The sequence below is a fragment of the Amblyomma americanum genome, chromosome 1, assembly GCF_052857255.1.
Source record: "Amblyomma americanum isolate KBUSLIRL-KWMA chromosome 1, ASM5285725v1, whole genome shotgun sequence".
In the NCBI taxonomy this organism is placed as follows: domain Eukaryota; kingdom Metazoa; phylum Arthropoda; class Arachnida; order Ixodida; family Ixodidae; genus Amblyomma; species Amblyomma americanum.
In genome coordinates this window covers 119,189,555-119,217,251 of record NC_135497.1, presented here as the reverse complement: position 1 = coordinate 119,217,251, position 27,697 = coordinate 119,189,555, and the positions used below count along the sequence as shown (strand labels likewise).

At 41.7% G+C, this 27,697-nt stretch overlaps 1 protein-coding gene across 7 annotated transcripts in view; it reads right to left on the bottom strand.

The window, feature by feature from the left end:
• Positions 1-362: 362 nt before the first annotated feature.
• LOC144113544 (uncharacterized) overlaps positions 363-27,697 on the bottom strand; it is a 119,201-nt gene continuing 91,866 nt past the window's right edge. For 3 of the 7 annotated variants that reach the window (XM_077646673.1, XM_077646671.1, XM_077646675.1), the window contains 6 exons: positions 26,785-26,870; positions 26,528-26,716; positions 9,244-9,319; positions 7,385-7,470; positions 7,128-7,316; positions 363-2,631 (listed from right to left, as the gene is read on the bottom strand). In XM_077646673.1, the coding sequence (XP_077502799.1) occupies positions 2,488-2,631; positions 7,128-7,316; positions 7,385-7,470; positions 9,244-9,319; positions 26,528-26,716; positions 26,785-26,870 (770 nt within the window). In that variant the 3' untranslated portion in view covers positions 363-2,487. Of the gene's footprint in view, positions 2,632-7,127; positions 7,317-7,384; positions 7,471-9,243; positions 9,320-21,575; positions 21,863-26,527; positions 26,717-26,784; positions 26,871-27,697 lie in introns of those variants that run through there. The other 4 variants (XM_077646674.1, XM_077646672.1, XM_077646677.1 and 1 more) reach the window with 4 other exon arrangements.

Sequence of the window (27,697 nt, the reverse complement as noted above, 5' to 3'; positions counted from 1 at the left end):
TTACCCAATGCTCGCCCACATCTCTTAGCAACCAACTGGCAATCTTAACACAAAAATAGCAGCTGAAATGCACACTGAACTTACTAGTTTTGGTGCTTTTCTAACTTTTATGCGTAGGCATGTGGCCTGAAGATGCCTAGGAGATTCCCCATGGTGACAGGCACTAATAAGCTACGGTGCTCTCATTGCCATGAACACCACAACACTCGCAACAGCTTGCTATGCTAAGATGAACATACGTAATACCTCAATGAATCGAGTGAAACCAGGTTCATTCCATGCAGCTGTCCGACTGATTTCGATGCAGCAGCACCACAAAGCAGGAGGAGGATGTATGGACAAAGAACACAAATGCATTCCAATGCACTCGCACATGAACACTCACTTTTATTTGTTGCAGTTTCTGGAAGACTGCAGGCATAGTTAAAACCAGGTCTAATGTGGAACCCTGGTACCGATGGCCACACAAATTCATAAGCATAGTCCACTGCTTTGACTCAGTTTTAAACAATCTTCACAGCTTCTCATACTTAAAGCTACTAGTTTATTCACAAAAGCCCAGCTAAATGCCACTAAACCGTAGGTAATTATATTTCAACTCCATTTTGACAGAAAGGCAACTGCATTGCAAACCCAAAACAAAATCCATAAGGCATGCTACAGTAGCATATACTCAGAACAACTGTGCTTGTAAACAGTGCACAATCCAGAAAAAAGCCACCAAATTTGCTACTTCACATTTGAACAAACCACAAGGCTCTTTAAAATATCACATACTGAGATAAAAGCAGCTGAAAAAGGACAATGCAGAGTTGCAGGCTCATTAAAAGTATACAACTTGAACCCCTCAAAATTATAGTATAAAAAAAGAGAGAGCTAAGAGTGTAAACATAAATCTGAATCTATATTCTCTTCGAAGTCACTTCCCATCATAATCTGCTTGCATGTGCTGTAGGTACGCTGGCAATCTAAACAGAAAGACCAAAAATAAACATATATTTCGACATTTAAACAGTTCTATTCAATGAAAAAAAAAAATTGTTCAAATCACACTCCTGACTAAAGGAATGGAAAATATAAAAAGTAGTTTAAGGAACAATTGTCCCAACAAATAGTTACCACAGTGAGCACGAAACCTTGCTCCAGTGCTTTGTTCAGTTAGTGAAGCACCATGTATTCTAAAGACCTTTGGTAGCAAACTAACAGCTTTGGAACTATGATCAGCCCTGATGTGGGCCCTTGACTTGAGCAGCCGTGGTCGAGTATTTTCTCTTGGCATAACCATCAGTCTTCGCATGACGAACCTGTGCACCAAAATCTGCTCAACAAAGAGAACTCCTTTGCATATAAAAGCAAGACTAAGAAAAAAAGAGAATTAAACCCAAGCAGGAAGAGCCACAAGCTGGGCCAAAAGGCTTTTACAAGCAATGTAATTTGTTTCTAGGAAATCCAATTGATGCAATAAGCTCTCTCTGGTGCATAACGGCGTGGGCAATATCAGTGTAGATGGTGGGCACAATGTACATGCCAGAATGAGAAATGAGCACAATTATGTACTCTGGAATTGCTCAAACTTTCACGAAGTCAACATGGTAATCTGTTTACATTTTCATGAACCATACAAAGCTTCTTGTTGCCATCACAAAGGGCATGAACACTAAATTGCATAGCAACCTGCCAGATGCAAACACCTGCCAAGTAGGTCTCCAGATATAAATATAAAACAACTAAGGCAGTAACCTTCCATGTGCAAACTGACCCTGAAACATCTACTGCCCATAAATCTTCAAATATTTCATGAGAGGTTCTGATGTTCATTTCAGGCTCTAATGTTTCGAAAAGTTCAGACTCTTCAAGACATTTCTGCGCAGTACAATTAGTGGGCACTATTGATGATCTAGAAGAGAATTCAAGTATGGATTTACATTCTGAAACTTGGGCTTCTCAGAAGTTCACACCACGTTTTGAAGTCGCAGTGCTAAATTATTTTTGACAGAAGCTGCATACCCAGTGCAATAATTTCACATTACATTACACATTATGCACATAAAACTCATTTGGGAAGTGAGTACAAAGAAAAACCAAATTTTTTATGTTGAAATGAAAGCCCCTATAAGGGTATGCTATCAGGCGAAGACGCTTGCACAGCAGCACAAATAGTAAGCGAAACTAATGTATAAAGCTTCAGAGGTCTCTGGCAGAAAACATTAAGGTTTCTGGATTAATTATTACAAGCGTGCACAGAGTTATTAAACAGAAAGACAACTGTCAACAAAATGCACTGCTTCCAGACTAGATAATTCTCTCACACAACAATGATCTAGACCAGCTGCCTTGTGAGCACATAATCATGCACAAAAAGAAAATCACAGCAAAAAGAATTTTACAATCTTTTGTAGGTCATTTAAAAGCGAGTTATGACCTTCAGTAAATGCGCTTTAAAAGGTATTAACAATGAGGTGCTTTCATTCTGCATCGCAATAATCTTCAGGTAGTACTTGAGTCTTCAACCTCTGACAAATCCAAACGCGGTGGTGTGGATGAAACTGGAGAACTTGACACAAAGTCCGACACCGAAGCCTGACGCATCATCCGTTGCCGGAACCCATCAGAGTCAAAAGGGGTGATGTGCTAAGATAAGAACAGAATCAATAATGACAGTGTTGCCACTCATCATCGTTCCCTCAAGGAGTGCAACCTTTCTCTCTGCCAAAACATAAGCCAACATTCGTGCCAAGCCATCCATGCACATCAAAATTATGGACAGTACTATCAAGGCATTAGAAGGACGTTTGGACAAAAGGAGCAAACAGCCCCTGAAAGAATGAAATGTGCGTGCTTTGCCAGTACCACTGTGGACAAAATGCCGCCACTGCCAACTGAATGCAAGCATGAAACGAGGACCAGATGCAAAAAGCTAACATGCAATAAAACCTAGCAGAAATTCCAAAACAAAACCTGAGCCATACATTACACAAAATTATCTGCCGGGAGTAAAAGCCACGTTTAAATGCAGAACAGGCACCTCAGAGCCGCAAATTATGCCTGCTACTGAAGCAAACACAAAGCAAACATTAGAGGGAATGAACCTATGAACATGCCACAAGCTACTATACAATGACAATGTTGCGAGAGACATGCGAAGCAACTACAAAAACACAAGCTGCCTTCTTGGACAAGCAGATATTGTGCACTGCACAAGCAAAAAATTCAATCAAATAAGCTCCACAATGAAGCAGAAAATGATGCCTACTTCAGACCATTCAATTTAACTGCCCTCTGATGCAAGACAGCCCCATAAAATCCACTGATCGATTTCAAAGTTGTAAAACATTCTTATAGTTCAACCTTAGTTAGATAGTGCCGACTTGGCATGCAATAAAAACATAGAGCCAGCATTCGCAATTGGGTATCTCAGGGTTGGCAACAAAAATCAGCCTACAGCAGTGCAATATGTGGAAGCAGTGCAAACAAAATATGCCTTCTGAAAGTAAAAGCAGCAAGTCTAAAGCATGCAAAATGCACAAAGAGCTACACCATGTTGCATTCCAAAGAAAATGATGAAACACCTTAGAATCAGCTACAACTAAGCAAAACACCAGCAATGGCATGTTTTAGCAAAAAAACCTAACATTAGCATCTAACAACGCATATATGTCAGTTTAACATTTCTGCTGTCAAGTATTTTATTTCACTAGAGCTGACGTCAAAGCATTTATCACTTAAATGTGCAAAATCCAATGCTGCTTTTAAAAAGCTGCGAATCAGCAGAAACGATGAGATAACACAAGCTATAACTGCATCCAAACGAGAGTTCTTTTTTAAAGCAGAGCTCACAAGCCCTCTGGCTTTCATTCTTGAGACAGTGTGCACATGATGGGACAAGCAATAATGCATGTCAAAAAGGTATTAAATCGCAATTGGATGTTATCTGGCAACCTTCTCAACGTTATACAAAGCAGTACACCTTGGAAAATACCTCCAATTACTTAAGCCTACCTTGGCAACCCTAAACTTAGCACACATATCCCTTCACCTGGCCTCAGCTACCTTCGACTACAGTTCCCTTCACTTAGTAACCACTGTCTCACTCCAAAAAAATTACTTGATGTCTGTTCTGTGTATTTATTACATGTCTTGCCCAAGTCTACTATTTCATTCTCTCATATTCGGCTACAGCACCTCAAATGCATTCACTTCACAAACATTAATTTTAAGCCAAGTATTGCATTTTGCTTGTTTAGGACCTCAATTAGGTGCTGTAATCAACCCTTTCAGTTAAAAGACAATGCTACCAGCAAATAAGAAGCTACCAAGTTCTTTAACACCTAGTTTTTCTCAATTTAACACCCTGAACACTTCTGAGCATGCAGCCAATAACAAGATATACATCGAGCCCGCTTATAGTGAACATGACCGCTATGAGTGATTTGTTTGTTAAACCCCAATGTGTGCACTAATTGGGCCAGACATAACAGATTCACCTTCTGTAAGGCAGAGTTTCGTGGTGCACTCTTTACGTAGTATGTGGGGGCTCACTGTCGCCTCATTGGCACTGGTTGGCCCATTTTCATATTGCTGCTTGTTTCTGCCTCAGCTAGAAAACAATGCGAGCTGCAAGTGCAAGGCGATTAACATGCCGAATGCTCCCATAAAGCCTAGCCCGTATCAAAGGTCAGTTTTAATTATGGAGCGAATGTCAGTCAATCATAAAATTTGTACCCGCAAATGCAGTCATTGCTGTGTACACGGCACTTTTTTTGTCAGGGCACTGTTTGCTGAGCGGCGACATGTGGCAACATTTCAGTGAAGAGCACACCGACGCTGCCTGTGTGACGACAGCGATGAGCTTTCGTGCAAAGGAAGTGTTCCAGGCCGTCCACGCTTATTAAGTCTCAGTGAGAGCCAACTTTTGAGCCAAACATAAGGCATGGTCATTCAGCAAAAACTTAGCACAGATGCAATGCCAGTGAAAAGGCATTTGTGGGGCACAGATATTATCATGGTGGATGACAAAAGCTGTAACAAAACTGTCCACCTTGATAGCGTTGATAGCGCACATATTTGGCGAAAGAGCGTATGCTTTTTCAGTTAGTAGCATTAATTTCTTTATGACCCACCTTAAAGAGATTTCTGGAGTTCCATATTAGACAGCACGGGCTGGAACACTTCCGAGTTCTTTTTTCTTAGTCCTGCCAAAGTATTAGTCCCATATTAGAAGGGGAGGGAGGTAGCATTGCCAACCCATGAAAGTGCCACCCTTCTCTCCAGGCATGAAATTCCCCTAATAGGCAAGACTTGCAGTAGCCTCAATGCACGCAAAAACCATGATACTGTGCTCCCGTGGCGAATTTTCTCTTTTCTTTGCATTCCTGTGAACAGCATCTTAGCCATGGTTTTCACATGCAAAGTGAAAGCTGACAAGGTTTCTATGCTTTTGTACATCCCCATAGCGAGTGCAACCGTGCAGTGTCTCCCTGCCCATTGTTTGCTATGCCTGCATGTTCACTGTAAGTGGATTCTGTGATCACAGACGTTTGTTCTAACTGAGGCTCAGCCACATAAACTTAATGCCATGTCGTCTTTGTTTGTACTAAGCAAGTGTTCATTATAAGTGGGGCAGTCAAAAGTGGGCTAAACTTTGTCTCCCTACCCAATACACTTTCTGATTGGTATTTTCTTACTCTTTCTGTGGAGGACTATAGTCACTACACAGCTGTTGCACACATAAGAGTGAAAGCAGCATAGGAGATTTTCTCAATACTGCAAATGGTACTGCCATCATAAAACCAAAAACTCCCAACTTTAACTTCGTGGCTAAAGAGGATACTGCCCAGGTGGGCCCAAGCAAGAGAGGCCATGCGGACCAGGATGTGGGGCTCTCAAGAATAGGCTACCTGCAGCCATCTGATCAAGTGACCACACGAGATAAGGGGTAACGAGAGTGGGAGCACTTATGGGAGGAAGTATAATATGGCTATAACGGTCACTTTGGCTGGGGGCCTTTGGCTGGGAAGAGTTCACTCCCAGAATATTTATGCAAGCATTGTCCATGCCCTGGCTACTACGTCGCACCCAAATGAACACCAGCATTTCCACTGAATCTAATGCTCTTTCGAAATTTTAAAAGACCACATACAATGATTTAGGGTCCCTTGTTTTCGGGTCTCATTTTTTATGGGATTCAGGGGGTACAAAATGGGGCATTACTTTTTGAACTCAAATTCAGGTACAAACAAGGTTATCAAAAAAAACTTACATAATTTGGGTCAATTTTTAGAGCAAAAGAGAATTTTCTATAGGTGTTTGTTTTTCTGCTGACTATAAAATGCCCAATTTTTGTGCACAATTTCATAAGTAAAGAAAAGCAGGCCACACCAAGAAACTCTACCAAAAACATCTACTGAATTCCTTTCATATAAGTTACCAATCTCCTACACAGCATTTCAGCATATGTACAAGACCTGTCTGCCTTTATTTCTATACCAAGCAAAGACATTCAACATCACAGCCGCCACTTTAAATGTGCGAGAGCAGGGGGTTCAAGATCAGTACACCAAAGACACCGCTATGTAAAACGCACAAGATATCCACAAATTTACATGCAGTGTGTTAGCCTTGCGCACTAGAAAGCCTACTTTGTGCACTGAAATACCTACACTATCTAGAAGACGCATTTTCGGACAGAAATCGAGGTTTAACCCGATTATTTAGAAACCTGTTTGGGGTGCAAGAATTGGGTTTTACCCGAAAAGAAAGGGCCCTAATTTAATTACATTGTGCATAGCCCATGAAAACCCAGTTGACATGAGTTTTCTCTATTTTGGAGTATCCTTTCCACAAGCCAGCCTAATACATCAGTTCTGCTGGCATTTACATTAGTAAGGTAATTAGTCCAAATCTTTTCAGTTTCGGGCCAGATCCTTCCTGCAGGTCAGCATTACGCTAACACTCCTTGGTCACTGGTATACTTCAGGTCATGAGCTGTAAACAAAGTTGCAAGCTTCCTGAGCACAATACTACCATTGTCTTTCAGCAAGTCTGTAGTCACTTTATCATTCCCTGTCAATTTTATGCTCTTCTTCCCACCAGCATACCATTTATCACACCCTGGCTGTCATACACACCTGTTTCACCATTAAATTAGCCACTTCAGGATCCAACGAAGGGAAATCCGGTGGCATCTGTGTGGCAACTGACGACTGCGAGCACTCAAGGAGAAACTCTCGCGAGTACATTCGGCGGTTTGATTGTGCATCATCTGGCAGATCAGAAGAATCTAACGAAGCAGTAGAAGGCACTTGTGGACGGTCAGCCTGTAGAGGAGACAATAAAAAGGGAAAATGTAACCAAGTACAAACTAATGCAAGCACTAAGCCCATACCTTGGCTGAAAACTCTGGCGAGCTTCCGGATCTCTTGAACTGCTTAGTTTGTGCAGGTGCCTCCACAATGCCAGATACTTTGGTAGCTGCAAGCCACACAAGTACATCATGTAGTACCTCTGAAAATACTAGGGTTATGTTGCTAAAATGCAGCCAGACTGTAACAAGACAGGTGATGGATATTAGGTACTCGTTTAGTATATGCAAAAAAAAAAACAACAGGAAGGCAGTTTTTTCTTGGTACCACTAAATTTGTACTGCCCTGTTGACAATAACAAATTAATTTACAGTATATTAAAATGCAATAAAATGCATGCAATTTATAATCACGTACATGTCAGATGGAAATTTCTCAGCATAAAATTTCATTAACCTTTAAAATCAGTGACTACAGTATATACAACACAGGTGGTAATAAATTTTAAAAAATGTTCACATAAGGAATAGCAAGAATCTCACTAGCAGAATGGCTGCTATAACTTGATTTCTAAGCTGTGGAGTGTTTCTTTGATCAAGAAAAGGTAGAAAAAGTTCTCTAAGGAGCATCCATCACCCACATTTATGAGCAAACAGCATGGCAAACCCATAAACGTCTATAAATACTGGCAAAGAGCAATGGCACCTTATTTTTCTGCTCCAACTCGTAAAACCTGCAGTTTTAAGCTGTATGGGATACATGTTTAATAACAATCGCCTCATCTCCTTCCAGTTGTTGCTACCATGCAGAGCCAGAGTAGCAGGCAACCTGCCTACTGAAGGAATGAAGCTCAACAAGACATTTGACTATAAACTGCCAGTGACTATTGGCAACAGATGCTACAGGGAAAATGCTGAAATCCCTACCAGCCCTTTACTCACAGCCATTTATTCTTCAGCTAACGGGTTTTGATCTTGCATAAAACAAGTGGGAAGTAGTCGACCGATTCAACATGCTCAAATTGCGGGAACTGCAACAGGACAGCTGCAGCAAATCAATGAGAACAATTTCTTACTAAGAGTGAAATGCTACCAGAGCTAGTGTGCCTATTTGCACTGTCCACATGGTACCCATTCCCTTGTTCATCATTAGTGAATGGATCAAGCGAGACTGCATTTACTGTTGGAACAATGTTTGAGAAGAGTATATTGCCATGTTTTACAGTTTATTTCATACCAATTTCTTCGTTGATAGACTCCAGCCTACAAAGGTAGGGCAGAGCAGCATTTAAATAAAGTTGAGCAAATATCAAAACAAAAAGTCTCTCTCTGACTCAGCATAACTCCAATAAGCAGCTGCTTGAAACTATGGATGCAAACTGCAATTGCAGATGAGATAAGAGTTGAGACCGCTTGGTAAGCACAGCATGAGTATACGAGCACATCAGAATACTTGTTTCTGCTGGTCATGATGCATATTTGATGAGCTTTACAAATGCAACAAGAGTCTTACATGTTTTAAATGGACTAGGGCCAAATTTAGAAAACTGGAAGTTGCATACTGCAAATGCCCTCCATCATATGTACTATTTGTCAAAAAAGTTTCCATTCCACTGCGCCAGTGTTTATAGCGATCTTGGTGCTGTGCAGCTTTCAAGCAACTGGTGTCGCAAACTAGTTTTAGAGTTTGGTATGACAAGAAGGAATTCTCTAAATTACTCTCTCAAGCTGGTGCAGACAATGCAGCCATTTGGTGAAGTGACACATGCGCTTCCACTCTGGCAATTGGCTAGGTAACACGGGAACTTTTGCGACAGATGGTACTGAAGCTGGTATGTCTTCCTACAGATGTGAACAGGTCTCAGCACTTTGGAACGCTTAATTTCAAGTTTCATACTTGTCTTTTTTTGACCTTTAACACGTTACTCCAGTCAGCTACATACCAATCTGTGCAGGCAGGTTCTTCATTATGCTTCCAGACCGAGAAACGTGCTTTGGAGACTGGGTAGGTGCCTTTTCCTAAAGAGAACATTCAAACCTATCAGCGTAAATACTGGCAATATTACTGGCATAAATACTGGCTTTCACATTATTCAGCAAATATAACCAAAACTCCATTTAAGAATTTATGTACACAATATAGCAACTGTGCACAGTTTTGTGGTACACTTCCTCAGCAGTAACAGTGAAGACCCATGCAGTGAACACTTCGCATGCATGAGTCAACAAGAAAGAGCACTACAGTCAGATTCAACACAAGAACAAAGTGGCAAATGCTCCTCAAAAGGACTCCTCTAGCCAACGGCATCAAACTGTTGTCACGACGTGGTCATGTACTGTGCACCTGCCATGACATGCTAACAGGCCTGTGCGCAGCTTACAGTGGCAGGTGTGAAGTACTTGACTATTTTTTAACTGCTAGCAGTATAGTCTCCTTTCGGCAAAAAAGCCATGGTCTCTCTCACTCTGTGTGCATGCGTGAGTGAGCAAATAGTCTGCCTTGCCAGCATATGCACCAGTAAAAATGCATTGCCCACCTCAAAATCAAATTAGCCAAATTAAAAGACTCAACGTAAAGGCAAGCAATGTAAAACCGAAATGCAAACCAATACTGCTTACGCAGATTTGCTGCATCACATCGCATGATTACCTATACATTTTTGGTCCTTTAACGAAAGTGTAGGATTTATAAGCTACAAACATTGCCTATTTGTCATCCAAATGTGGTAATCAATAGATTTGAGCCAACATCAATTTGTCTCCACTGTGCCTTTTGTGGCAACTCCATTTTGTGGAAACTCCTTTCCCAAAAAACTTCTCTACCCTGGAACCAATACCATTTACAACCTATGACATCAGAAGTTCATAACTAGCAAGCATGACTATTCACTGGTTCCAGCGTTCATGGCAGAGCAAACAAGTCAGAAAAGGTTGAGGAAGAGACCATACAAAATACGGCCGTAGAAATAATGTATGAGAAATAAGGTAGAAATGCGATTATATATAGCATGTTTTGCCTAACTAGCGCCAATGTTTTTTTAAAAAAGGACAACATGCTTCACACAAATCCGAATCAGTTGTGCAAGGTTGTAGGCAGTCATATTGAACAGGTCATACTTTTAGTGCACCAAATTTGCCAATTGCTTAATAAATTTGGAGCAATACATTTTTTTGCAAAAGTTGAAAAAAATGTTGAGAAATGCCATTTCAGTTTCTCCAGTTTAACTTCAGTGTTATTTTTATTTTAAGCTTTAAATAAAGCCTGCAACATTTAAAAAGTTCCATGTGACTGTGCGCTCCCACGTCGAGATGTTACTTGGCATCTTCAAACCTGCTCCAATTAAAGGAGGTGGGTTACGGAAAGCCAAAATGAATGAACTGATCACCAGTCACAGCATGGGTCAGTGATCATTCCAGGGTGAGCACAGGCACTTTGCTTAGTTAGAATTATGATGCTGCAGCAGCAGTGCGCTCCCGCTACGGTAACCACCATAGCCACCCTAACCACGCCGTACAACACAGATAATTTCTTTTGCAGTCCAATATGGCTGTGCCTCTTGCGACGAAGCTTTTTGTCGCACATGTGTGGCTCTTGCCTCAAAGAGCAGTGCCATTTTCATTCACTCTAGGTCTTAGCCTTGCCAAGTAGTCCCACGTGCTTTGCTGTTTCTGAATGATTTTATTAAAGAGACACTGAGGACAGACTGAAGTTTGGCCTGCATAGGTAGATTGCATTATTCTAACAACAAAGGCTTTCACTGAAAACAAAGCTTTTATAAGCTAGAAAAGGCAAAAAAGAATTTAAAACAGGTGTAGCCACCAGCAGCTGATTGCACAAGTAAAAGTGTGTCAACACAGTTTTTTGGGCGTGAATCCTAGAGGCCTTCAAAACGATAACGAAGCTATTTCGGTGTAGATGTGACAGGCTTGAATAGAGTGGTGGGAAAACAAAATTTTCCTCAGTAATAAACGCTGTCGGACGAGCATCGACATGCTCAGAAAGAGACTCAAGCTTTACTGCGCACACAAAAAATACTAAGTGTTTCCTACGAAGAAACACGGTTCGGATGACTATCTTGCACTGCGACTATAAATCAGATTGAAAGCTGTGGAGTTTAGCGTCCCAAAGCGACACGTAGCCTATGAGGGATGCCATAGTGGATGGCTCCGGACTAATTTATGACACTGCACAGCACATGGGTGCCTTTTGCGTTTCACATCCATCAAAACGTGGCTGCCGTGGCCAGGACTGAACTAGGTACCCTGGCTCAGTAGCCAAGCACCCTAACCACTAAGCCATCGCAGTGGGTTTTTAATTCCCAAGCTCGTGTGGGCAGAGGACGTTCCGGAAGAACACAAGCTCAAGATCATGCGTGTACATCGTGGTCACATTATACCAATCCCATCATTGCCAGTGCTTCAATGTGAACTCCTATTTATACGAACAGACTTTCTACCATGAATTTCGAATTGCGTGGCTCTATCGTGCAAACAAATCAGAAGCTCGGAATTGACGGTGCACATAAGGGAGTAACTGTTCATTAGCATCCACCCAAGCACAACCATACGGCTACAAAGGAAAGCTAAAGAGATTTCAAAGAAACCCCGTAGGATTTTGAAGTTTTCTGTATTAACGGAAAGTGAAGGAGGTTCTGTGAGGTTGCACTTCACAATTCATAGATAGCTCTGTCAGGAAAATTATATATTGTTTTCAGACCTAAGCAAAAGTGAGGCTTTACATTATAAATCAAGAGCCTGTGTGTTCAAATAAATGCAGAGAAAAAATCTGGCAGTTCTTCCCCATACTTTTTGTTCCATGCCTCTGGCCTTCGGAAACATGCCACAATCGCTTATGCACATTTGGTTAAATACAAATATGATGGAAAGTGCATTTGTTCCAAACCTGAAATCTCCAAATAAAGCAATGGAGCTATGTGGCCACTGAACACAAAAATCAGATTTAGACTAATGAACTAACTTGGAAGGCTGTGAGTGCCCCTACTATTACAAGTTCTTGAATGGCGACACTGAGGTGACAGGGAGTACTTAATAATTTCTGATGGCATGCCGGCTGCAAAAACTATATGAAGTATAAATAACTGGAAGGTCATTCCTCCAGACCTATTCTGCCTACCGTACAGCTTTGCCTGTGTGTTTATTTATTAGATGTAAAGTTATGAAAAAATATTTTGAAGTTCTGAGAAACGTTACTTTACAAGTCATTATTGCTCTAGTATTTTAATATGTCCATCACCTTTCCTAGCAGGCTTTCTGTGAGAAGCACTTTAGTCTCAAATATTTGCTTTCATAAGCCAAGTGGTGCTCATGGCACAACCACCATTGAATTCTCACCATATCTTTGCATGAGCTCACGTTTTTGTGGTAAAAAAAATTGCTCACCGTTACTTTTTTGCCTGTGTATACTCAAACTTAGGGTGATACATGCACTCATGTCTTCAACATATCAATAAAGTGCAGTGAGAAAATTCTTGATATTTGTATGTGCTATTGCCAGCCTCCAGCAATGAAGGATACCCCTGAAAAGGCGTTCCTGCGTCATCAGGTGAAGCGCTACGCTGCCATCCATGTCTCCACCAAAAATAAAATAAAAAGACTGCAGCAAGCGCAGCGCCGTCTTCAACGCAAGGTTGCTCACCTTTCAAGTGTGATTGATGATCTATCAAAAAACAAAATTTTGATTGAGGAAAACATTGCTGCACTCCAAAGCCTTGCAGGCTCCAAAGAAAACCTATTGATGCGTCACATTGTCCAAAAATTGGGCAAACCACATTCGATCGCCTACTCTCCAGAGTTAAGAGCGTTTGCATTAACTTTGCCTTTTTATTCCCCCAGGGCATATAACTACGTCAGGGCTGTTTTTGACACGTTTGCCTCACCCAAAGGTATTGTCAAAATGGCTTGAGCATATTGATGGCTCTCCTGGTTTTTCTAAAGAAGCATTGGCTGCACTTGAAATGAAAGTGGAAGAAAATTCAAATCTAGGCCATTCTACGCTCTGCAACTTGGTTGTACACGAAATGGCGATTAGGCGACATGTCAAATGGGACGGTAAAAGGTTTCATGGGCATGTGGACATGGGAACTGAAGTGAACGATGACAGCTTCCCCGTTGCTAAAGACTCCTTTGTTGCTTTGCTGGTGGTAATCAATGGGAGATGGAAGCTACCATTAGGGCACTTCCTTGTTGATGGCCTAGGAGGTGAGCAACGGAGCAATATTGTCCTCCAGGCTACTTCTCTTGCACACGAAAAGGGCGCACATGTAGTAAGTTTAACTTGCGATGGTGCAGCTGCGAATTTTTCTATATTGCGCAACCTTGGTTGCAAGCTTGGCTTGGAAGAGCTGAACACTGCTTTTCCTCAACCTGTGGCAAATCGACCAATATTTGTTTTATTGGATGCCTGCCACATGCTTAAACTTCTTAGAAACACACTATGTGACAAAAAAATTTTGGAAAATGCCAATGGAGGCCTAATAATGTGGAGGCACATCGAACAGCTGCACGAGTTGCAATACTCAGAAAGACTGCATTTGGCAAACAATACTCAGAAAGACTGCATTTGGCAAACAAACTGAGACAATCCTACATCAACTGGGAATCTCAGCCAATGAAAGTATCCCTTGCAGCACAGCTATTCAGCACATCTGTAGCAGATGCTATTGCAGAATGCAGGGCACAAAACGTAACAAATTTGCGAGATTCTGCAGCCACAGAGGAGTTTGTAAGATATGTGAACAATGTGTTCGACGTTCTCAACTCGCGACACCTGATATTAGCATATCTGCCTACTTCAAAATTGAGCCAGGACCATCTTGAACTGTTTTTTGCAGCGATACATTCATTCGGCCGCTGCAATGATAATCCAACTGCATGGCAGTTTGCTGCAGCATTCAAGCGCCTTATAATGCAAAATGAGGTTAAAGATGTTGCCAGTGGAAACTGTCTTCCACTTGAGCACATCAGTATTCTCTACGTGAGCTCATCTGTGAAGTCATCTTCATCAGAAGTAATAAACATGACCACCGCTCGCAATAACTTTATAGAAAATGAGCATTCTGTCGAAACAGTGCCGAGCATTGTTGAAGAGAATGCTTACTTCTCTGATCCAGGCAAAATTTCAGAAACTGCAGAGGTTGTTGTTTCATACATTGCTGGATTTGTAGTAAGAAATCTACAAGCCAGTCTGAAGTGTCATGAGTGTGTATCTGCGCTAACTGCATCACGTCATGATAACAAAACCTACTCCCTGATTCGAAGGAAATCGCATGGTGGCTTAATCGACCCGTCAAAAGATGTCCTCACAACCTGTCAGCAATGTGAGAAAGAACTGCGTCGAGCCATAGCTTGTTCTCCTTTGATATCACGAGGGCTTGCAGATAAGGTTGCAGTAGCTGCAATGACAGCATTTATAGGGAAAGACCTTTTTAGAGTTCTTAATAAATACGATTGATAACCTTCCCCTTGAAAACCACTCATCCCACCTTGTGAGGGCAATTGTACAAAAATATCTAGACATCAGGATGCATTATCTTGCCAAGACGGCCACAGAGCGACTTCACTTAGAAAAGGTGCGACACAAGCGCACAAAGCTGACACAATTCAAAGGTCAATAGTTAAAAAAATGATCGCAAATTAAATACTGCGCCATGGGGCACAGATATTGCTGCAGTAACATCTTTAAATCATTGGCTATCAGCCCTGTCAGGCCGCTAAGGCAGTTTTCTTGCGGCTGCTTCCTGTCTTGAGGTCAGTGAAAAATAAATATTGTTAATATTAATTATCAAGCATTGACCTAATAACTGTTAGAGAAATTGTGTTACATGATTAACACAATTTGTTTCAACAAAGTGTCTTTTGTGTTTCACATGATGCTTGCAGTACACACTAACATGCAAAGCTTTGAATGCATGTTGAGGCTGTTGCATGTTCTTTAACTCTAAATGTTGTATATTGTTCAAGAGTTCATACAAAGTGCAGGCAACCAATGTTATTGTTTTTACTACCCTCGTCAAACTACACATGCATCATAATGCATGTTATTATTGGTTTTTCTTTAAGCACACAGCACTTCTACAGCCCAAGTGCTACTGGAAGTCCAATTGTACTTACGTACGTGTGTTACATTGTGCATAATAATGATAATCACTTCAGAACTGTATAATGATAGGGAAGCTCAACCTTAACCTATCCAACGATAAGCACCCATAATATACATTTTATTCTTATGCGTAACAATGTTATACGTTTGTACAGCTTATATTTAGTTCTCGAAATTGTGTATAACAGTTATGAAATAAAATGTGTTGCTTACTGCTTCACGCATTGCCGTTTCGGTTCGTACTGCATCACAACGTGCATCTGAGCATAAGGTTTAATTTGATCACACGCAAGTTTTGCATATAATGTGTTTCGCAATTATACGCGCGCCGTATAATGCTTCTCTGAGCTAAACTGGTGAATTGCTCGAGCTCAAATTTCGCACACAAATGGAATTTGGTCACCAGTATTAATGTTTTAAATCACATTTATGGGGGGGTACTCACCCGATTCTATCAAAGAAGTCACTATTTGCATCGTCTACGGCGATGGCGAAGCAAAACTAGCCACGGCGCGCGTATAATTCTGCAATGCCCTTCACTGAGAGCAGCACAGATAATCCCAGCAATCGCTTGATTCATTGGGTTTATTTAACATCTCAAAACGACTTAGACTATGAGTGCCACCGTAGTGGAGGGTTCAAGATAAACTGACTGCCTGAGGATCATTAACGTGCACCGATGCACGGGCCTCTGCATTTCGCTACCACTGAAATGCGGCAGCCACGACTAGGATGGTAATTATCCACAGTAATGTGCGAGCGATTGCCTCGTTTCTTCATTCCTGGAGCAGGAGTGTCTTAAAAATCCATGCAAACAATTTACGGCAGATCCTTTCCCGCGTTTTATGCTGGAAGACGGGGAAAGGTGTCTATGCTAAGGCAACACTGCCGCACGTCATCACAGGTGGACGCCTTCAGTTACGTGTTTCCCCATTTACAGTGAAAATTTAAGCGAAAGTACGGAGAGAGAGCCATCCAAAAGAGTTGCTTCACCTTAATTTCTATTGAGTAAGTATTGAATCCACGCAAGCCATTGTCGTGAGACATACCAGATGTGCACGCTTCTGCCTGGCGCTGTTAGTTTGCACAAAAAATACATTATCTCTCATAAATTTCATAGGGACCACCGAACGATCGCACATACCGAACCAGAAAAAAGTGGCTTGGAGCTCGCCAAAGCAGGCGGCCGCGTTGTAGGCTGAGCAGACGCGCGCACTAAAACATACCGACACCAAAACATTAGGGACTCTGAGAGCGAAAAAATGGGGGATGAAATGGCTTCATAAACACTCTGCTTGCAAAGGCTGGCCGCTTGATGTCACGCTCCCTCCTAAGTTTTTTTTCCTCCATGCTGGCAAGGGCCCCATCCGCTATTGACCAGGCACAGAAAAATAGAGGCGGCTATGGTCTGACGCTGCCTGCATGTGGTAGCAGCGCAAAAGATGGAGCCCACTGGGCAGGTGACGCATGCCACGCGTCCAGCATGGGCAGCAAGATATATAAACTTCTCAAATCGCTGCTGTTTCTTGACGATGCAGAAGCAATCATCCATGTACCGAAGGAAGATCTCCTTGAGCGTGGTGTGAAGCTGGAGAGAGCCCGAGACTCTAGCGATACCATGGTCAAGTTTGCTGCGGCGACAGATATGGACACTCCCTTAACCATTCCATGACAGATGTTGCTCTGGAACCTGAAACAGGTATTAGCTGGACAGAACTGCAGGAGCCTGCCAAGGCCCAGAACGTCCATTGGTGTTCTTTTCGGTAAAGTTGGGTCCGTTTCAAGCGCATCTGTGTAACGAGGAATTAGACGGTTGTCTGCCATTCCTACACACCCTTGAATTAGAGAAAACCTAGCGCCAAAACCATGCAAACCACAAGGACGAACGACGCATGCAAGATAGCTTTACAAGATAGTTGCAAGATAGCTTTCACAATCGGATGAGCCGACTTTCGGTGGGTTCCCCTGCTTTGTGTTGGCTGCTGTTTGCGAGACCCTCCTTCAAAAACTTAAGCACGGAACCCGAAGAAATACCGGAGAAGATCGTTTCAGGACATAGAAGCCGCTAGTTGTGCCTTATGTACACAAGACCTCGCACAACTTGAGGAAAGTGGCCGACAGGTATGGCGTGAGTGTCGTTTTTTTCGGCTCCTAACAAGCTGGAAAAGTTGTGCCCCCGAATCTGCAACTCTAGGAAGCGGGGTTGCCAGATAAAGCACGACACTCCGTTTATCAAGTGTTCCGTAGGAGTGGTCTAGGCTATCCCCTTAACTTGTGGGAAGTTTTATGTCGGTCAGACTGGCCACTGCATCAACGAGCGTTTGGGGGACCATGCCCGAAATTTGTCAGACTTAAAAGATAAGTACGCATATTTGGTTGCGCACGTAATGAGCTGCGATGGGTGCGAGGCGCATTTGAATGAGACGAAGATTCTTGTTGGCAAGAGCATAGATAAGACCAAGTGTTAGCCTGGAGGCTTAGTACATAAAGAAATTTGGCTGTAGGTGCATCAGTACTCCTTCTTTATCTCTTTTTGCCTCAGAGTAACTTTTTAGATTCAGTTATCATGTAATCTTCCTTTTTCTTGTGTGATTTTTGGCTGCCTGCCCGTTTCTGTGAAGCGATATTACCTTTGTTCACCTTCTCCTCCTTGTCACCCTTCTCTCCCCTTGAAGCTTCACCCTATATAAGCTGCATCTTGGCTTCAATAAAATTCAGTTGTCAGTATAGCGCTTGTGTCTTGTCGTCGTTCGTCCTTATGGTTTGCATGGTTTTGGCGCTAGGTTTTCTCTAATTCAAGTATGCACAAACTAGCCCAAAAAGAGGTGTTAATGTAGACACCCTTGTAAAACGTGACGGTTACAGAATTTCACTCGTTGTATTGAGGAAGGACATGCACACCAGCATGTACTTTAACTTCAGCTCCGTGCACCCGACCTCTCACAAGAAGTCCGCAGATGCATCACCAATTTATTGAACAATATGGCAATGGATTGAGGCATACCTAACACATACTGAAGTTTCTTGGCAACGTTGCCAGTTCAAATAAAGATGTATGATCAGGTATTCCACAAGGGTCTGTGATAGGACTTTTCTTTTACCTTTGTATTATATCAACGACATGAGCATCAGCTTTTCATCACAAAAAAACTATTAAACATTATGCAGACAACACTATTATTCATTGTAATATACAATATCATGTTGATCAGAACAGACTGAACGAGCTCTTGGACGTAATTAGTACTGGGTGCAAGTGGTGGCAAATGGACATGAATACAGAAAAGCAGTTGTTTTTTTATTATAGTAAAAGACCCCCTGCTTTTTTATTATAGAATTGGTCAGTAGCACATGTACACAAAGTTTGCAACAAAGCAATTAAAAAGCTTTCAGACGTTACAGCAGATGTGAAGCAGACTCCTACTGCTACTGGCCAACGCAAGCCCAGTTTGGGAGCCTTATGCTGCGCAGATTATTTTGAAATGTGAATGCATACAGAACAAGGCTCTCAGGTTCATATAATACTAATTCTAGAATGCAGTCATCTTCATAAAGACTGGACTAACGACTGTAAAGAAGAAAATGGAACACAATAGGATTTTTTTTTTATCGTATTTTGCATGGCTATTAAAGCGTAAACCTTGGAAGATATATTACAAGATATAGTCCGACCCACCAAAACACACCAAACATAATAAACCACTGATTTACAGGAGATTGTTTTCGTTATTCTGTTCACGTGCGGACAATATACCTGAGTGGAACAAAAACTACACAATGAAATTATCGGTTCTGAAGGTAAGGGAGCTTTTAAGTTGCATTGCAGGAATATTCCAAGAGTTCGTAAGATATTTTGTATACTAGCCTTGCTACAAGTCATTGTTTAAGTGTTCTACAAACATTGCTTCTGCTTCTTTTCATTTCAATGCACGTTAGTGGAACAATTGCTTGTACTTTTGTTACTTCGGCTGTGCGCATTTTTTTTTTCAGATTGCATACACGTTGTTGACTGAAAGCGATGCTTTGTGGTCTTTTCAAATATTTCTGCGCATGTTTAAATTTGTTTCCCACAACAGTTTATGCCATATCATGCGCTTTAAGTAGTGTGCCATAATGCTAATGTTCAATGATTTCGTTTACTTCGCTTGCCTTTATTTTATTTCATATGCAGAGACTTCAAAGTTTTATATTTGCAGAAATGCAACTCCTGCCTTAGCCTGGCCGGCAGTATGAATAAATAAATAATAACAGGCTCAGTGGCAGATTGCCCGCATTGGGCAGCACAGCCCAGCGCATCCCAGAGCACGTTGTTTCAGTCATCAATTTGGAACGCGCACCGGTGACTTCATAATGACAATGATCAGCCCCATCACCGCCTGCTAATGGAAGCTATTCTACGCCCGGTGCTCCATCATGGCACCCGTCACGTCGCATGCAGGCCATTCAGGAAAGATTTTGCCAATAGTTGACTGTATAGTAGATGCCTTTACAGCGACTATCTAGCAGCTTTAGACGTGCAGATAAATGCATGTATGGTAAAAAATAGGGGCTGAAAAACACAGTAAATTACATTTGCAGTTGCATTACTTCATTGTGTAACCCAGACTTTCCGTTCATCCGTGCCTCTTGCATGTGATGAGCCCACAAAAGTCTGCAGAACATGGGAAACGAAAAGCCCCCGAACTTCTGCCTTCAGGCATGGCTCAATATCGAGAGGTGCACAGTGCAGGCAGTCCGTGGCTGCATGAGTACACTGCTAAGGAATTGACCATCTTCGTGCCCTCCATGCTCCAAACACTCCTTGGCTGTTTATGCACGGGAAAACTACACAGGCGGCCTAACCAACTACACTAACTTTTTCCACTTGATCCATTTTGCTTTTCTACACATTTTGGAACCCACTGCCTACCTATAGTAGGATACAAAAAAAAAGAAAACACTTGGCAACACTGGACACTGTCCGCAGCATCCTGTATTACCTTGCTGACCAACCTGAAGAAAATCAGTTTTTTTAAATTTTACTCTATCAAACAAGCAAGAGGCATCAAAATTCTTGAACTTTTATTTTCGTCTCATGATTAGCTTCTTGTTTAAAGGGACATTAAGGAGAAATTGAAGTTGGCTTGTATCGATAGAATACCAGCTCCTGATCACAAAAAAGCCACTCTTACTGAAAACAAGGCTCTTGTAAGGTAGAAAATAGCAAGAACCAAAATACAGGTATCGCCGCCACAGGCCAATCTCGCAAGTACAAGCGTGATGACGTCATAGGACAAGAGACGCCACCTTGGAGGAATTTTCCTTCCTACATGGAGGCCGCGAATCTCTGAGGCTGACAAAGGAAGATTGGGCGTTTCAATATTGAAGTAAGTTTTGTTTTAAAACCGATAGTGCACTTTTATCACACAAGGAAGACAGACAAAAGACAACCTGAATGTTGGAAGAAAAGAAAACCGATGCTTGGCGGCGCCACAGGCACCCAGGAATGTTTCGATTTGTTATGGCCTCCAGTAGGTCTCCAGATGTAAATATAAAACAATTAAGGCAGTAACCTTCCATGTGCAAACTGACCCTGAAACATCTACTGCCCATAAATCTTCAAATATTTCATGAGAGGTTCTGATGTTCATTTCAGGCTCTAATGTTTCGAAAAGTTCAGACTCTTCAAGACATTTCTGCGCAGTACAATTAGTGGGCACTATTGATGATCTAGAAGAGAATTCAAGTATGGATTTACATTCTGAAACTTGGGCTTCTCAGAAGTTCACACCACGTTTTGAAGTCGCAGTGCTAAATTATTTTTGACAAAGGCTGCATACCCAGTGCAATAATTTCACATTACATTACACATTATGCACATAAAACTCATTTGGGAAGTGAGTACAAAGAAAAACCAAATTTTTTATGTTGAAATGAAAGCCCCTATAAGGGTATGCTATCAGGCGAAGACGCTTGCACAGCAGCACAAATAGTAAGCGAAACTAATGTATAAAGCTTCAGAGGTCTCTGGCAGAAAACATTAAGGTTTCTGGATTAATTATTACAAGCGTGGACAGAGTTATTAAACAGAAAGACAACTGTCAACACAATGCACTGCTTCCAGACTAGATAATTCTCTCACACAACAATGATCTAGACCAGCTGCCTTGTGAGCACATAATCATGCACAAAAAGAAAATCACAGCAAAAAGAATTTTACAATCTTTTGTAGGTCATTTAAAAGCGAGTTATGACCTTCAGTAAATGCGCTTTAAAAGGTATTAACAATGAGGTGCTTTCATTCTGCATAGCAATAATCTTCAGGTAGTACTTGAGTCTTCAACCTCTGACAAATCCAAACGCGGTGGTGTGGATGAAACTGGAGAACTTGACACAAAGTCCGACACCGAAGCCTGACGCATCATCCGTTGCCGGAACCCATCAGAGTCAAAAGGGGTGATGTGCTAAGATAAGAACAGAATCAATAATGACAGTGTTGCCACTCATCATCGTTCCCCCAAGGAGTGCAACCTTTCTCTTTGCCAGAACATAAGCCAACATTCGTGCCAAGCCATCCATGCACATCAAAATTATGGACAGTACTATCAAGGCATTAGAAGGACGTTTGGACAAAAGGAGCAAACAGCCCCTGAAAGAATGAAATGTGCGTGCTTTGCCAGTACCACTGTGGACAAAATGCCGCCACTGCCAACTGAATGCAAGCATGAAACGAGGACCAGATGTAAAAAGCTAACATGCAATAAAACCTAGCAGAAATTCCAAAACAAGACCTGAGCCATACATTACACAAAATTATCTGCCGGGAGTAAAAGCCACGTTTAAATGCAGAACAGGCACCTCAGAGCCGCAAATTATGCCTGCTACTGAAGCAAACACAAAGCAAACATTAGAGGGAATGAACCTATGAACATGCCACAAGCTACTATACCATGACAATGTTGCGAGAGACATGCGAAGCAACTACAAAAACACAAGCTGCCTTCTTGGACAAGCAGATATTGTGCACTGCACAAGCAAAAAATTCAATCAAATAAGCTCCACAATGAAGCAGAAAATGATGCCTACTTCAGACCATTCAATTTAACTGCCCTCTGATGCAAGACAGCCCCATAAAATCCACTGATCGATTTCAAAGTTGTAAAACATTCTTATAGTTCAACCTTAGTTAGATAGTGCCGACTTGGCATGCAATAAAAACATAGAGCCAGCATTCGCAATTGGGTATCTCAGGGTTGGCAACAAAAATCAGCCTACAGCAGTGCAATATGTGGAAGCAGTGCAAACAAAATATGCCTTCTGAAAGTAAAAGCAGCAAGTCTAAAGCATGCAAAATGCACAAAGAGCTACACCATGTTGCATTCCAAAGAAAATGATGAAACACCTTAGAATCAGCTACAACTAAGCAAAACACCAGCAATGGCATGTTTTAGCAAAAAAACCTAACATTAGCATCTAACAACGCAAATATGTCAGTTTAACATTTCTGCTGTCAAGTATTTTATTTCACTAGAGCTGACGTCAAAGCATTTATCACTTAAATGTGCAAAATCCAATGCTGCTTTTAAAAAGCTGCGAATCAGCAGAAACAATCAGATAACACAAGCTATAACTGCATACAAATGAGAGTTCTTTTTTAAAGCAGAGCTCACAAGCCCTCTGGCTTTCATTCTTGAGACAGTGTGCACATGATGGGACAAGCAATAATGCATGCCAAAAAGGTATTAAATCGCAATTGGATGTTATCTGGCAACCTTCTCAACGTTATACACAGCAGTACACCTTGGAAAATACCTCCAATTACTTAAGCCTACCTTGGCAACCCTAAACTTAGCACACATATCCCTTCACCTGGCCTCAGCTACCTTCGACTACAGTTCCCTTCCCTTAGTAACCACTGTCTCACTCCAAAAAAATTACTTGCTGTCTGTTCTGTGTATTTATTACATGTCTTGCCCAAGTCTACTATTTCATTCTCTCATATTCGGCTACAGCACCTCAAATGCATTCACTTCACAAACATTAATTTTAAGCCAAGTATTGCATTTTGCTTGTTTAGGTCCTCAATTAGGTGCTGTAATCAACCCTTTCAGTTAAAAGACAATGCCACCAGCAAATAAGAAGCTACCAAGTTCTTTAACACCTAGTTTTTCTCAATTTAACACCCTGAACACTTCTGAGCATGCAGTCAATAACAAGATATACATCGAGCCCGCTTATAGTGAACATGACCGCTATGAGTGATTTGTTTGTTAAACCCCAATGTGTGCACTAATTGGGCCAGACATAACAGATTCACCTTCTGTAAGGCAGAGTTTCGTGGTGCACTCTTTACTTAGTATGTGGGGGCTCACTGTCGCCTCATTGGCACTGGTTGGCCCATTTTCATATTGCTGCTTGTTTCTGCCTCAGCTAGAAAACAATGCGAGCTGCAAGTGCAAGGCGATTAACATGCCGAATGCTCCTATAAAGCCTAGCCCGTATCAAAGGTCAGTTTTAATTATGGAGCGAATGTCAGTCAATCATAAAATTTGTACCCGCAAATGCAGTCATTGCTGTGTACACGGCACTCTTTTTTTGTCAGGGCACTGTTTGCTGAGCGGCGACATGTGGCAACATTTCAGTGAAGAGCACACCGACGCTGCCTGTGTGACGACAGCGATGAGCTTTCGTGCAAAGGAAGTGTTCCAGGCCGTCCACACTTATTAAGTCTCAGTGAGAGCCAACTTTTGAGCCAAACATAAGGCATGGTCATTCAGCAAAAACTTAGCACAGATGCAATGCCAGTGAAAAGGCATTTGTGGGGCACAGCTATTATCATGGTGGATGACAAAAGCTGTAACAAAACTGTCCACCTTGATAGCGCACATATTTGGCGAAAGAGCGTATGCTTTTTCAGTTAGTAGCATTAATTTCTTTATGACCCGCCTTAAAGAGATTTCTGGAGTTCCATATTAGACAGCACGGGCCGGAACACTTCCGAGTTCTTTTTTCTTAGTCCTGCCAAATTATTAGTCCCATATTAGAAGGGGAAGGAGGTAGCATTGCCAACCCATGAAAGTGCCACCCTTCTCTCCAGGCATGAAATTCCCCTAATAGGCAAGACTTGCAGTAGCCTCAATGCACGCAAAAACCATGATACTGTGCTCCCGTGGCGAATTTTCTCTTTTCTTTGCATTCCTGTGAACAGCATCTTAGCCATGGTTTTCACATGCAAAGTGAAAGCTGACAAGGTTTCTATGCTTTTGTACATCCCCATAGCGAGTGCAACCGTGCAGTGTCTCCCTGCCCATTGTTTGCTATGCCTGCATGTTCACTGTAAGTGGATCCCGTGATCACAGACGTTTGTTCTAACTGAGGCTCAGCCACATAAACTTAATGCCATGTCGTCTTTGTTTGTACTAAGCAAGTGTTCATTATAAGTGGGCAGTCAAAAGTGGGCTAAACTTTGTCTTCCTACCCAATACACTTTCTGATTGGTATTTTCTTACTCTTTCTGTGGAGGACTATAGTCCCTACACAGCTGTTGCACACATAAGAGTGAAAGCAGCATAGGAGACTTTCTCAATACTGCAAATGGTACTGCCATCATACAACCAAAAACTCCCAACTTTAACTTCGTGGCTAAAGAGGATACTGCCCAGGTGGGCCCAAGCAAGAGAGGCCATGCGGACCAGGATGTGGGGCTCTCAAGAATAGGCTACCTGCAGCCATCTGATCAAGTGACCACACGAGATAAGGGGTAACGAGAGTGGGAGCACTTATGGGAGGAAGTATAATATGGCTATAACGGTCACTTTGGCTGGGGGCCTTTGGCTGGGAAGAGTTCACTCCCAGAATATTTATGCAAGCATTGTCCATGCCCTGGCTACTACGTCGCACCCAAATGAACACCAGCATTTCCACTGAATCTAACGCTCTTTCGAAATTTTCAAAGACCACATACAATGATTTAGGGTCCCTTGTTTTCGGGTTTCATTTTTTATGGGATTCAGGGGGTACAAACTGGGGCATTACTTTTTCAACTCAAATTCAGGTACAAACAAGGTTATCAAAAAAAAGTTACATAATTTGGGTCAATTTTTAGAGCGAAAGAGAATTTTCTATAGGTGTTTGTTTTTCTGCTGACTATAAAATGCCCAATTTTTGTGCACAATTTCATAAGTAAAGAAAAGCAGGCCACACCAAAAAACTCTACCAAAAACATCTACTGAATTCATTTCATATAAGTTACCAATCTCCTACACAGCATTTCAGCATCTGTACAAGACCTGTCTGCCTTTATTTCTATACCAAGCAAAGACATTCAACATCACAGCCGCCACTTTAAATGGCCGAGAGCCTTGGAGTAGGACATCCTTAAAGCGAGTAGCACTTATTACAATGATGGCAGTAAGACGGCTGGCTGATACCTGTGTTTTCACCTCTCGTTTTTAAATCACACTTTTCAAACTTATCCTCAAATTAAGCTGCATCATGAATATCAAGCTTTAAAGGGGGTTCGAGATCAGTACACCAAAGACACCGCTATGTAAAACGCACAAGATATCCCCAAATTTACATGCAGTGTGTTAGCCTTGCGCACTAGAAAGCCTACTTTGTGCACTGAAATACCTACACTATCTAGAAGACGCATTTTCGGACAGAAATCGAGGTTTAACCCGATTATTTAGAAACCTGTTTGGGGTGCAAGAATTGGGTTTTACCCGAAAAGAAAGGGCCCTAATTTAATTACATTGTGCATAGCCCATGAAAACCCAGTTGACATGAGTTTTCTCTATTTTGGAGTATCCTTTCCACAAGCCAGCCTAATACATCAGTTCTGCTGGCATTTACATTAGTAAATGTCTTGTACACGATAGACAATAAGCTAATTAGTCCAAATCTTTTCAGTTTCGGGCCAGATCCTTCCTGCAGGTCAGCATTACGCTAACACTCCTTGGTCACTGGTATACTTCAGGTCATGAGCTGTAAACAAAGTTGCAAGCTTCCTGAGCACAATACTACCATTGTCTTTCAGCAAGTCTGTAGTCACTTGATCATTCCCTGTCAATTTTATGCTCTTCTTCCCACCAGCATACCATTTATCACACCCTGGCTGTCATACACACCTGTTTCACCATTAAATTAGCCACTTCAGGATCCAACGAAGGGAAATCCGGTGGCATCTGTGTGGCAACTGACGACTGCGAGCACTCAAGGAGAAACTCTCGCGAGTACATTCGGCGGTTTGATTGTGCATCATCTGGCAGATCAGAAGAATCTAACAAAGCAGTAGAAGGCACTTGTGGACGGTCAGCCTGTAGAGGAGACAATAAAAAGGGAAAATGTAACCAAGTACAAACTAATGCAAGCACTAAGCCCATACCTTGGCTGAAAACTCTGGCGAGCTTCCGGATCTCTTGAACTGCTTAGTTTGTGCAGGTGCCTCCACAATGCCAGATGCTTTGGTAGCTGCAAGCCACACAAGTACATCATGTAGTACCTCTGAAAATACTAGGGTTATGTTGCTAAAATGCAGCCAGACTGTAACAAGACAGGTGATGGATATTAGGTACTCGTTTAGTATATGCAAAAAAAAAAAAACAGGAAGGCAGTTTTTTCTTGGTACCACTAAATTTGTACTGCCCTGTTGACAATAACAAATTACATTACAGTATATTAAAATGCAATAAAATGCATGCAATTTATAATCACGTACATGTCAGATGGAAATTTCTCAGCATAAAATTTCGTTAACCTTTAAAATCAGTGACTACAGTATATACAACACAGGTGGTAATAAATTTTAAAAAATGTTCACATAAGGAATAGCAAGAATCTCACTAGCAGAATGGCTGCTATAACTTGATTTCTAAGCTGTGGAGTGTTTCTTTGATCAAGAAAAGGTAGAAAAAGTTCTCTAAGGAGCATTCATCACCCACATTTATGAGCAAACAGCATGGCAAACCCATAAATGTCTATAAATACTGGCAAAGAGCAATGGCACCTTATTTTTCTGCTCCAACTCGTAAAACCTGCAGTTTTAAGCTGTATGGGATACATGTTTAATAACAATCGCCTCATCTCCTTCCAGTTGTTGCTACCATGCAGAGCCAGAGTAGCAGGCAACCTGCCTACTGAAGGAATGAAGCTCAACAAGACATTTGACTATAAACTGCCAGTGACTATTGGCAACAGATGCTACAGGGAAAATGCTGAAATCCCTACCAGCCCTTTACTCACAGCCATTTATTCTTCAGCTAACGGGTTTTGATCTTGCATAAAACAAGTGGGAAGTA